The sequence below is a fragment of the Fundulus heteroclitus genome, chromosome 13 (genome assembly GCF_011125445.2).
Source record: "Fundulus heteroclitus isolate FHET01 chromosome 13, MU-UCD_Fhet_4.1, whole genome shotgun sequence".
Lineage (NCBI taxonomy): Eukaryota > Metazoa > Chordata > Actinopteri > Cyprinodontiformes > Fundulidae > Fundulus > Fundulus heteroclitus.
The window spans coordinates 8,991,581-9,005,126 of NC_046373.1; the positions used below are offsets into that span (position 1 = coordinate 8,991,581).

Here is a 13,546-nt window from a genome sequence, read left to right on the forward strand (position 1 = left end):
GTTGGCTGCTCACTCTAAAGACCTACTGGTTAATATTCAGTTTATGCACGGAGCTCCTGTAATGCAGCTTCCATGGGCTGTAGCTGAAAAATCACCACAGCTGCATTCTTAATTTTTCCGACAATGAGTTTATAGGGAGACAAAGAAAAAAAACAGCTTTTACAAATTCTCTTTTTTTCATCCTCAAACTATATTTCAGTCATTAAAATGACGCGATGTTCAGAGAAACTTTAAAGTAATCTATTAGAAACTAAATACAACCTCAGCTTGCCAGCTCCAAGACTGAATAAAACTTTAACACCAGAGTGAACATGAAACAAAAACAGCTTTTAGAATGACAGCGTAATGATGGCGATAAAACTGTATCAATCCCCACAGACACCGCGCTCAAATGCTAACCTTTTAGCACTATTAAATGTCAAAATTTATTGGACAACTAAACATGTTCAAACATAGCAAAAAAAATGTGTTTGTTGATCTATTAATCTATTTTTAGCCCCATTGTGTCCTGTTCTGAGCCGTCAACACCACTGCTTTAGCCCAATATGCAGGAGTCCAGTCTAGCTTTTATCATTTGAAGTTGATTAGCAAAATCAAACTGTGTCTGCCCTTTTGTGGCCTTGAAAGGGCGATACGTGCTTCTATTACCCCTAGACTGGTCTACTGCAGTTCTCTATATGCTGGGTTGGAAGACTCTCTCCTATGACGACTGCAACTGGTCCAAAACACATCTGCCCATTTGCGAACGGGTACTTAGTAAACTTTAGCCCCATTTTGTTCCCTGCACTGGCTGTCTGTCAGAGGATTGTTTTTCAATTTTGGCTTTCAAGTGTTAAAATGGTTTGGTACTCTCTTATCTAGCAGAGCTTTTACGCAAAAATGTTTCCAGGAGAGGTCTGATGTCTGAACTCCTCTTGCTTGTAGATGTTCCCAGGAGTTGTCTTGTGACCCGAGGACACTGATCCTTTTCTGCTGTTGCTCCTAAACTCTGGAACAATCTTAAATATTTTACTTGCAGTTTTCAACCCTTCTTATTTGATTTACTGTTGGTGTTTTAATCTTTTGTAGTGCTGCGCCGATGCCATTTTTTGGCCCCGATACGATAACCGATACCTGGCTGTGCAGTATTGGCCGATACCGATTCCATACCGAAACCATCTGTTTGAAATTGATGTGTGTGTATATATGAAGAACTGCATACTACTTGTCAAGCTGCTACCTTTGTAAAGCAGGAAAAAGACTAATACAAAGTGAATCCAGTAGAACTAGTGAGTGTCAGGAGAGAAAAGGCTGCATTCAAGTGACATACAAACATCAAAATGGTATCGGTGCCCTATTTGTTGGTACTCGCCGATACCGATACCACCATTTTAGTGCGGCATTGGGGCCCCGGCCGATACTGGTATCGGTGCAACACTAGTCTTTTGGTCTATTTTTTTTATGTATCGTAAGCTGTGGATTGTCACCTTGGGTGTGTAAAGCGCTCTATAAATAAAGGATGATTGATTGAACACTGTTGGTCTAATGACTAATACTGGAGAACCCGATAATCAGCCAAACACGGAGTGCATTTTTTTAAAAAGTTTATTGCGAAGATGAGTTGGGGTTGACTAGGCATGCAGGCAAAACCAGACTGGTCAGAAGAGTAGCAGCAGGTGAAGCAGGCAAGCAGAACCAGACTGATCAAGGGTTGCAGGCAGTGACAGGACAAACCAGATGAAGAAGACAGGGGCTGACCAGAACAGGCGATGTGTACCAAGGATCCACCAGAATGGGCAGAGCAAGCAGCTGGTACTCACAGGGAAACAGGCAGACTTTGTGCAACAGTGTGGGACTTAGAGGACATCAACTAGGATTAGTATTTGTCATCTGTAAGTATCTTTCATCATATCCATCATTAGGTAATCTTTACCTGCAAATTATTAGTTCAAAAGCATTGAATACCAGATTCCATTCTAAGAAGTTTATAGATTTCCTTAATGTCTCCAACAAGCCGCATGTTTGAAGCAAATTTTTTCAAAAATTCTTTATTATGGAGTAAATAGAGTAAGGAACATTTCATTTTAGATGAAGATAGACCCAAACCTGTATTTATATAAAACATCAACACAGACTTCAGTTCAAGGTTAAACTCCGCCATCTCAGTAAAAAAATAATATAGCTTTTTCGTGTACCTAACTTTTTCATTTTAGAGCCACGAAAAAGAAGCTCAAACATCATCCACTGCTTGATTTTCTGCTCGGCCTTCTGTGGTCAAAAGAATGCCAGAGAAACACGTTATACTTCCATTTGCTTCATGGCCTCAACATTACAGCCTCCTGAAAACGAATCAGGACAAAACAATTAACATTTACTTATTTATACATTTGTCATTTAGCCATTATTGCTACCATTGACTTTTATTTTGTGAATCTGTGTGTGCTAGGGTCTGTTCATTTGTGTTGCTTTATCAATTTAGTTTCAGTCGCAAAACTATTTTCTTGCATCCATTATGAAACTCTAAAAGCAATTAACTGAAGTCCCCAGTTATTTCTTTGAAATATGCTGACCAGAAATGTGAAAATAATGTTCACGTTCACTTTCCATTTTCTCTCCTATTGTTTTTTTTTTTGTTTTTGTTTTTTGTTTTTTGTAGACAGTAACTTCATCCTGGCCAATGCTCAGATGTCAAAGGGCTTTCCCATTGTCTACTGCTCTGATGGCTTCTGTGAACTCACAGGCTTTTCTCGGACCGAGGTCATGCAGAAGAGCTGCGCCTGTAAGTTCCTGTACGGGCCTGAGACCAGTGAAAGCATCATCCTGAGCATTGACGAGGCCTTGGAGGAGCGCAAGGAGTTTAAAGATGAGATCATGTTCTACACAAAAACAGGTAAAATGTCATGTTTGTTTGATAAGATTTTTTTTTAACTCCTTTTATTCTCATGTTGTCTTATGCTTACAGAAATTATGCCTTTAAAAAGTATTTATAACCCTCGAACATTTTCACATTTTGTTGTGGCCCAACCACAAACTCCAACTTGGTATTTTATTGGCATGTTATGCTGACGACCAACGCAAAGTAGCTCATCTTTAGCTGGGGACACACAGCACGACTTTGACAGTCTTGACAGAGTTTGAAAAGGCTGGGGGTTCACACTAACAGGTTTGGTGTCCTGACTGAAACACTGAGGATCACACACTTAAAAGTTTTCCCTGCTAAGGGATCATAGACTACAATTTTTTTTTCAGGCCAACTAAGTTCAACAGAGCCTATTGAAGTCTCGTGGAAACTTTGAAGGAAAAAATAAATATACTTATAGACAGCAATAATGGAAGGTATCTTCAAAAATCAGGTTATATTTCTGTTACTCCATTAAATTAATTAGAAGCTATTTAAAATATGCCAAGGTCATCCCACAAGTGAATATGATTCGTATAGTCTTGAGCGTATTTGTTACACTCATCTTGAGAGGTTGGGATTTTTATTTAAGGTTTGTGACTTTTGGAATGACTGTTAATGTTAGCAGCAATCTAAATATGTTTTTTGTTTATAGCTTATAATACAATGGTATCATATTTGGGCAGAATTTAGCAAATAAACACCAAAAATATATACTAAATGGGTTTGCTCTATGTGAAAAATGTTTTTTCAGAAATGTTTTTTTAAATGAAATATTGCATTTATGTTCAGTATGTGAAATACTTGTTTCAAGTTATTATCTTTTCTCACTACCTAATTGTAAATATGTTGTTGTGCTAAATGCTCTTTTGCACGTAGGTTCATAATGGTGTTTAGTTACAAATAAAGTTTATTTGTTCTTTTAAAGGTTTGCTTGCAGCTGTTGTTTTGTTCCAACCGCTCTTTTTTTACGTATTGGCTGTCAGCAACACGTGTTAGCAGTTGGGTCCCGACTACTTCTAGATTTGTGTCAAAAACCTGAGGTGAAACATGTTTGTTTGGTTATGACTGAAGTTGGCCAACTGACCACAACTAGCTAGATTGGCACATACTTTCCCGGACTGAGAATCGGGGGTGAAATCGGACATGTTATTGTCTAGTGTGCTCCCTGCTTTAGTGAGGCTGCAGCAAAAATAATACTAATAAGTATTACCTAATAATAAGTTTTTCTTAATTCTTTACAAAATAAAATCTGAAAAATGTTCTTGTGTATTTGCGTTAATGCCTTGACTTATATTGTTGTTGAATCTTTTCCTCAGTCTCAAGTGTTATGCAGCTTTTCAGAGCATTTCTTCTAATGTTACCCTGTTTTCAGTTTTATCCATCTTCCTCTTATCTCTGACCAGGTCCCCTGTCCTGCTGCGGTAAATAATCCCAACACATGATGCTGTCACCACAATGTTTTACTGTGAGGATAGTCCAGTCAGGCTGATGTTCAGTGCTAACTTGGTGCTGCACAACACCTTGCTTTTAGGCCACAAAGTTCTTTCATGTCTCATCAGACCACAGGGTGTTTCTTCACATGTTTTCTTTTTCCTAAATGTTTGTGGCAAAATGTAAACAGGGTTTCTTATGGCTTTCTTTCGACACTGACTTTCCTCTTTTCCATTCCTGAATGTCTGGAGTACATGGTTAAAAGTTGTGCATAAGTACTTTTTCAAGGCACCCTACAGAATAACTATTGCTCTATCATTTATCAAGTAGCAGACGGAGCCAAAGCCAAGCGACAAGCTTTAAGATTTATTAGAGAATATGCAAATAGTGGCTTTAATGTTGGACTTTATCTTTTATGTTCCTTATGAATGTGTTCTCCTGTATCTCAGGAAGCTACATTTAGACTAGAATATAGGTTGATAAATGGATGAAATAATGAATACAGAGATGGAAATAAAATGCATTTTATGAATATGTGCCCATTTAGCAGCGATTAACCAAAGTCATGAGTGAGAAACATCCCGCACTTATGGTTTAACTCCCAGAAACATTGCAATTGAAAAAGCTGTCAAGCCCTGACTGCTCAGCTTCCTCTCTATCTGTCACATTCAGCCCTGCCAATTGTGTGTTGTGTGGGTGCTGTGTGCCTCTCTGATTAGGCAGTGACCCAACGAGCAAAATGAAAATAATGAGCACATCAAGGCGTCATTAGAAACGTCTTGATGCATCTCAATAATCCAGGTAAAAAAAAAAAAAAATTGAGTAGGTCTTCTGGATTGGTTTTTAGTCGAAACGTTTTACCTCTTCTCCAAGAGACTTTTTCAGTCTAAAGAGTTACTGATAAACTCTAAGCCTTTTAAGCAGTACCTTTGTACTGTGGCACAAAAAAGTTAAGTGGGACAATCAAAACTTTTGCTCATATGCAAAAGAGGTCCATCAGGCTTGTAACCAGTCATTAGTGTGCTGATGCCCGTCCATTGTTTCCAGGGGGCTGAGTAATGCTTGCAATAACAGCGTTGTAAGGGACGGGGGAAGCTTCCTTCACTCCCATCTTAAACCAACGTTCCTCTCTGTCCAGGATGCAAGCATCTTTATCCCTAAAGAAGTGACTGCTGGCCTGCAGATGAGCGAAAACTGTAGAATCTTGACCCAGTGATGTTACTAATCTGTGCTGGGCCATCCTTTTGGCCAGTGGCTGCTTCGTTTCCCCGATGTATAACTGGTCATAGTCCTCCTGGCACTTATCAGCACACACAACATTGCTCTGTTTGTGCTGGGGGATTGGATCTTTGGGGTGAACCAGTGTTTGCTTTATTTGTATATTTGGGGTTTGAAAGCCACTGGGTGGTCATGTTTAGAAAATAATCTACTCAATTTGTGAAACACAGAAACAATGCAGAAACGACATAAAGAAAACAAAACAATAGTAAACTCATCAATCAATACAGAGTAACTAATATTAAATAAATAAATGTAGTAATAATAATAAAAGCAGTAATTTTTAACTACACTTTGCCCAACAAAAAAACATTTCTTAGATGGGTGCCGTTCATTTTACGTCCTTAAATTTGGCACAAAAAAAAATTATGCACTTTTTAAAATACAAAACCGAGCCGTCTATCAGCTGATGTTTTGACTCAGTTTTACATCTCAGACTTTGAACTGATTTCCTACCATCAGCATATAGTATGCTGTAAATATGGTTTTGCCATTCCAGTAAATATTTTCTACCTGCAGGAGGACCCTCGTGGCTATTTTGGCTATCATTCCTATTTCTTAAGATTTGATTGGCTCAAACCAAAGTCACAGCTACACTATATAGAAATAACACAGATATACTGATATTATCGTACATAAAACACTTAACTGCCAAAACAAAAATTATAAACTAATTTGCATTGATTAGGTACATGGGCACAAATCGGCTTGTACAAAAACTTAGCAAGAAATGACAAAAACCACTGTGTGGTTATAAAATGTGGGTAAATATAGGCAAATGAATGCTTTTACTCACGGGGCCTATTTTGTATGAAAGAGTAACACCCTAACCAGCAAGAAAATGGTTCCGGTCATTTTGTTCCATTGCCATTTCATGCCTCTGTAGTTTTGGCTGCATCACACTTGTGTGCATGTAGAGGGTCATTGTCAATCATCTGTCTCTGAGTGACCCAAATTAATTTCCATATAAGAGGGGAAGAGGTACTTCAAATGCTACACTGACCTTAATAAATACAGTCGGCAAACATCTGTAGCAGCCTGGGAGTTATGTCAGGTTATGATTTATTGATTTTAGTTCAGCTCTTCATTACATGCAAATGCACACATTGCTCACAAGGCTGGCAGCCTGTTCCCTCTCAGCCCTGAGATTTCTTTCTTTTAGATGTGTTATGTGTTTTTTTTTAGACTTGCTTGTACACAACATAGGGCTTATCGTTTTGTGGAAAATTGTTTTTTATACCGTGTTTGTAGACAACGTGGGTAGACAGGCTACCATTGTTTACTTCAAATATCAGTTGTTTGCTCTCTGTAGCTCCGCTGTGCAGCCTCCCACCAAGTGACCCAACATTCCCTGTGAGCTGAGCGGGAGCTGCTCGGGCATGGGATGTTGCAACTGGAGGATAAGGTCCGGACCCGTCATCCCATCAATCATTTTGGGAAATGGGAGATCCCTTCATAACAAAGTGGATGAATTGACGGCTCTAACCGATAATAAGCCTCAATGGGCTCCACTAGAGACAATAAAATACTGGATTTACTGTATGCCAACACCAAGGAGCCATACAGCTCACCACCTTTCCCTCTCTTGAGGGGGCTGAGATCCCAGACTGGTTCATATCCAGCCTGTGTATAAACCCCTTGTACTCAGAGAACTAGCTATGACATGCACGTTGAAGAGATGAAGAAGCCCTCCAGGCCTGGATGGCATCAACTCCAGGCTCCTGAGGTTCTGTCCAGATCAACTGTGTGGCATCATAGGATATATGTTCAACATGAGTCAGAAACTAGGGAAAGTAAAGCTGTGAAAGACCTCTTATGTTGTACCAGTGCAAAAGACCATACACCAAAAGGACCTCCGCAGTTACAGGCTGGTAGCACCTATCTTGTATCTGATGAAGGCCTGCGAGAGATTGGTACTCAATCATTCTCTCTGTTTCATGAGGTCTTCGTCAGATCTGTTGCAGTTTGACCACCTCCCTGGCTTCAGGGATTATGATACCATCATTCACCTTCTGCACCATCTGACCCACCTTTCAGTCAGGATCTCTGAAGAACAACCTGGAGTTGTCAGAAGTGAACCACCACCTGTTCAAGTGAATACTGGATTACCTCACTGGTAGAATGACTCAGAGTACTCAGGACTTTGTGAACTGGTGGCAGCTGAACCACCTCCTCATCAACACGGGAGCTGGAGGTAGATTTCTGTAGGCGCCTACCCATCACACTAACAGTGACAAACATCCAGGGAACAGACATTGAGATGGTGGATTCTTATAAATACTTGAATCTTCACCTAAACAATAGACTAGACAGGAGTCACAACACTGTTGGTCTTTACAGGATGAATCTGTCATGGCTCATAATTCTGGACTAACATGCATACACATGGGAGCAGCATGGTAAACTTGAAGGCTTTTTATTATCAATAAACTGCTATCTACAGTGAGGAAGAAGTTTGGGCACGGAGAGAGGAAACAAACAAAAAATTGTGAATACAAAGGCTTAAATAATGGGGAAAACAGGTGCAAGCTATTGGCAAAACGAGGTGACACGTGAACAGGATCAGCTAAATACTGTAACTGTTGGCTCTGGCAGAGGGAGAATGATAAACCGCCGCAGAAAGGGAGGAATGCAAGGAAGGAACTAAAGGAACCTAGCGAAAAGTACAGAACAAGTAATGAATAAAACAATGACACATGGCAACGCTGAGAAATACACAAGAAAAAATGGAGGCTAGAAAAACACCTGACAATAGTGAACATTAACTAATGTGGAAAACCTCAACGGGCAAAACTAACAACACAATATGGCAAGTATTATTGCACATAATGAATAATGAGGAAAATACTGAAAAGATAGAATGAAAACCAAAACCAAAGACCTTAAGATCATGACAGGATCAGAGTAGACGCCACCTGCTAAGGAGATTGAGGCCTTTCGGAGTGCAGGGGTCACCCCTGAAGACCTTTTGTTCTCTGTGGTTTTCTTTTGTGTTGTAGTTTGCAGGAGTAGCAGCATATCTAAAGCTAAGAAAAGTTACATAAGCACATAAGGAATGTCAATGGTGTCCTGGGATCCCCCCTCGTCCCTGCGCAGGTTGTCAGAGACAGAAGGATGCTGGCAACAATAACGTCACTGTTGTACAGTGTCTTCATATCGCAGATCCTTCCTCCCAGCAGCTTTAAGACTTCATAACCATCACTACTCCCGAAAGACACAATAAGTGTCAATAAGCTGTTCTTTCATTCTTGGAAAAAGTCTTTCTTTATATTCATAGATATACATGCACATTTTTGCACATTTTTAAAGTTACCTTACTCCAATACACTATTCTTTAACCTGAGTATCCTGATTTTAATAACTTCACAGCCCAACAAAACAATGACTTTCTAAGAAAAGACAACTGCCCATGAAGAAGAGGTTTCTTCTTTTATGTATTGTTGTATTTTGCACCTGGGGCCCACAGTAGTTCCAAGACAGCTGTTGTGGAGACTGTTAATGATGCTGTGTGACATCTGAAAATGGCTAATGTCCTTTGTGATAATATTAAATGTGTAGCTGTGATTTACTTGTGATTTACAGTTTTTCTGTGTATGTATTTGATTAGGCTACTTTTTAAATAAATTTAATTTAGCTTGCAGCTAAGTGTTGTTCTCTCTCTCTCTCTCTCTCTCTCTCACACACACACACACACACACACACACACGCACACACACACACACACACACACACACACACACACACACACACACACGACTTGGCTAGTACCATCGCAGAGGATCTGCTTTCAATCACTCCTGTATCACTCTGGTTTTATTTTTCGTGTTTTATGGTTCGCACCTCCACATGGTTCTGCCGATTCATCTATCTGCCTCCCACCATGCTGCCTCTTATGCCTTCTAATGCTCTTTTGTTTCATCATCCCCTTCTTTTTCCATCGGCCACAGCAGAGTCCTGAAGCAAACGAGGCTGATTGAATCAGTTTGTCCTCTGTCTGTCTGTGGGTCTAAGAAAAGGGAGCTCCGCATGATCGCAATCAGGAAAGCTCCTTCTCGTGCTGTGTGCTTGATAGTGCCGCCTTCTCTCACAGACACGCAGACTTTCCCTCTCGCATCAACACATTCAAAGACCAAAACACTGTGATTATCGCCTTGCAAGGAGAAGTTTAGTGAGTGGGAGTAATGAGAGGAAACTCCATGGGAAATCCCTTCTGATCAAGAATTCAATTAAACCTCCTGAATGAAAGAATTAAACCATGATCTTGTTGGAATGAAATGTCTTGTGGACACCCTATGAAAATGTGTTTAGTAAAATATTTGGACTTATGGACAATACTGATTTTAACAGTGTTATTGCATTCAAGTTTCATAAATATAAGATAAAACTTAAATAAATACTTTTCAAAAAGGCAGTTTTTGGTGAGAAATGAATTTGGAAACACACACATTTATCCCCACTTAAAAATATTAAAATCAAACACAGGTCTACCGCATTATGTCCACATAATAATGTTGTACTAAGGTGCCGTTTAAACCTTATGTTAGTTTGGTGTGCAAATGAGAGTGAACACATTGGTAAGATTGAGAACTGTCCGAGACCTGCAGAAAGCTAATTGTAGCAACATATAAATCTGGTGAGAAACTTAAAGAGGTCTCTAAAGAACAAGTGCCAACATGCTCAGGTCTGGCCGCCCTGAAAGCAGACCACAAGAGGCTAAAAAGCTTTAAAATGTCATCACAGGACCCAGAAGGCTCTTGGTACTTTTGATATGAAAGTGCATGCCTCTGTCATGAGAATGATGCTGCTCAAGTTTAACTTTGATGGAAGGTGTCCAAGGAGGAAACCTTTGTGTTTTCATAAAACATGAAAGCCAGAGTTGTCTGATACAGGGAATGTAGACAAAGACCATGACTACTAGAACTTTATTCAACGTCTTTCTTTATGCAAAGGATGAACATACCATCTTCTTATATGTCTCTAACTCTTTGTTTATTTCTATTTAGCTGCCATAGACACCCAAACTGTTCTTTATGATTATTTACAATACTGCTGTCGGCCATTTTGGGTGTGTGACGTGTAACTGTTTCTTCTCTTGTTTACTGTGTTTCCACTGTTATGTTGAGTACTGCCCCCTGAGTTGTTAGAAAGTATTGCACTTATGTCCGCATCAAGTATAAATGTCTACAGCGCATCTTTGGGTTCAGGTACCGTCCGCACAGGTCTACACAACAACCAAATGGACAAGCATAAGTCAGTCTTGACCCATCTGTTTTCTGATTGGGTTGTTACATTTGTGATTGGTATGACACTGACCAATCAGAGAGGAAAATAAATCCCGGTCAACATTTATACTTATAAGCTGAAACTCACAGCAGAATTTTACATTTTGCTTTGCATCTTTAATCAGACCTTTAAAAATGTGTAATTATTTTAAAGAAATGAAAATCTTTTTCACACACATAAATTCATATCTATGGATGCACTAAGATACAATTCTCAGACATTTTGGTTTACATTGTGGAAACCTTGATCTACAACTACACATTCTGATTTACAAGCAAGACATATATATGACTGGGATTAGAGCCCATACAGGTGAGTCCAATCAGGTGAGCAGGGGAACTGAGGAGATTAATAAACACAGAGAACAACCAACCATAATGCACACAGGAAAGTATACAATAAATTAGTTAGAAACTAAACACATAATATGCAAATAGTCTAATGACAATAATACATAACTGAATATGGCAAGAAATAGATAACAATAATATTCATTGCACAAACACAAATTAAAACCAAGACCCAACATTAGCTGACCATAATGTTAAAAAAACAAAACTTTTATTTCCTCTGATTTTTTTTTTTTGGAAAATACATTTCTATGCTGATAATACTATCTAAAAAACTGTATACTATGTGTATTTGTCCAAAATGAGCTTGTTACCTAATATTATGTCTGCTGTTGGTCTTCCATGGCTCTTACAGGAGCACACAAAAGCAATCAATTCGACAAAAATCTCAGAGATAGGTTCACTCCTGTTGTGTCTGGCAAACACTGGCTTGGGCTATTTTGGGCTATCAACCTCCCTCTAGTGAGTTCCAGCTGTAGACAGGCTCATTAGCCAGCACAGGAATGTATAGAACTGTAGGTTTGTGCGGGCACACACACACACACACACAGTAGATCCATTCAGAACATAACCAGAGATGGTGTTTATTAGTGTTAACAAGGCTGTTCTTCCCTTTCAGCTGCTCTTTTCTGGTGTCTCCTGGACATTGTGCCTATTAAGAATGAGAAGGGGGACGTGGTGCTGTTTCTGGCCTCATTTAAGGACATCACCGACACTAAAGCCAAAACCACCCAAGAGGACAAGAAAGAAGGTAGACATAAATGTGGATGCCAATACTGTTGAATGGATTTCATTTTTCTACACAGAAGATGGAAACAGTAGTATCTATCAATGTAAACCAAATCTTACAGTAGTAGACACATGTTTGGAGTGGATGGTTGACTGTAAATTGCTGCAAATACTGTACAATCATGAGAAAAAACAAGGTTTTAATGAATGCCAAGACAAACTTGGCTTTCATGGGCCATTGACACACAGTCATTATTTTCTTGTAAAGCCATCATGTTGTAGCCTTTCCGGTGTGCTTGGCTACATGTGGCAGCGTGGATAAAGCTTTGGCTGTTGCATGGACAGCATTACATTAGACTCTAATACGTTTGTTATTCAGAAGAGTTCCTGGCTAACTAAACAAACACAACGTGTGCACATCCTGTAGCTGCAAAACGAGCTCATAGTCTGTCATAAGGAGACTATCTTGTTTTTCAATGTTTAAAATATCCTATATGTGCCTTTTCTAATCTTGGATGAATGTAATATGTTCAAAATTGACAGTGGTTGTTGTCACAGTTCCCAGGTCTTTGATTGATTTTAGGTTCCTGGGGAGCGTGCAGTTCTGTTAGTGTTTTCACTTCTTTATTATTATTATCTGTAGTTTTGGTTCCTTCATTTTGATCCTGTGATTAGTTATTCTTCTGCTCTTTATGATTTTAGTAAAGTAGTCTTTATGTCAGAATCCCTAGAGGTTTGATTGCTTTAGTTTTAGGTTCCTGGGGGTTGTGCAGTTCTGCTTGTGTTTTTACCTTTTAGTATTGTTTATTATCTGTAGATTCACTTCCTGTTAGTCAGTTTCTGCTCATTATGATTTAAGTGTTGTTTTTTTCTTGTTTCTGTTAAAGGAATCATAACCTGGTATTTTACACATACTTTCGGAAAATGTCTTTAAATTTATGTCTAGTCATTTTTAGGAGAGTTTTTTTTTCATACCCCTTTTCTTTTTCGCAAGGGTACCCTCAAGAATTTGACTTGCGTGTATGCGTGTTCATGTGTTCCCATGGAGATCTTACTGGTTAGCAGCACGATATTAGCACTTTATGTGATAAAGGTCCTTTGCTCAGGCACACACAAACACATGAAGCAGTTTACAAAAGATACATTAGTATCTATCAATGTAAACCAAATCTTACAGTAGTAGACACATGTTTGGAGTCGATGGTTGACTGTAAATTGCTGCAAATACTGTACAATTATGAGAAAAAACAAGGTTTTTATGAATGCCAAGACAAGCGAAGGCAAATACGGCCAACACCAACACACAAGTTTTAACATGAAAAAGTCCGATTTCCAGGTGATGACTCCTTTAAATCCTTAATTTCCTGCCTGTCCTCTGTTCAGTCAGTGAGTTTATTTCATCCTTATCTCTTCATTAACCATCTTTTCCTGTGAGATTCTGCTCTCCTGTCAGATCATTGCAATCTCTCCTTCAGCTTATTTACAATTACACCGTTCATCTGCACTAATTGCTCCACCTGCCTTTCCCTCTGTCTCCTCCTATATTTATTCTGCCAGTTCTTTCACACTCATTGTTAGATCCTCCGTTGTGCTA

The 13,546-nt window shown here is 39.1% G+C and overlaps 1 protein-coding gene across 2 annotated transcripts in view; it reads left to right on the forward strand.

Annotated features, from left to right (window-relative positions):
• The window catches only part of kcnh8 (potassium voltage-gated channel, subfamily H (eag-related), member 8), a 79,014-nt gene that overhangs the window by 16,941 nt on the left and 48,527 nt on the right, over positions 1 to 13,546 (forward strand). The window contains exons 2-3 of one of the 2 annotated variants that reach the window (XM_012874267.3): positions 2,636 to 2,869; positions 11,843 to 11,974. In XM_012874267.3, coding sequence (XP_012729721.2) covers positions 2,636 to 2,869; positions 11,843 to 11,974 — 366 coding nt within the window. The remainder of the gene's footprint in view (positions 1 to 2,635; positions 2,870 to 11,842; positions 11,975 to 13,546) is intronic. The other variant, XM_036145008.1, reaches the window with a different exon arrangement.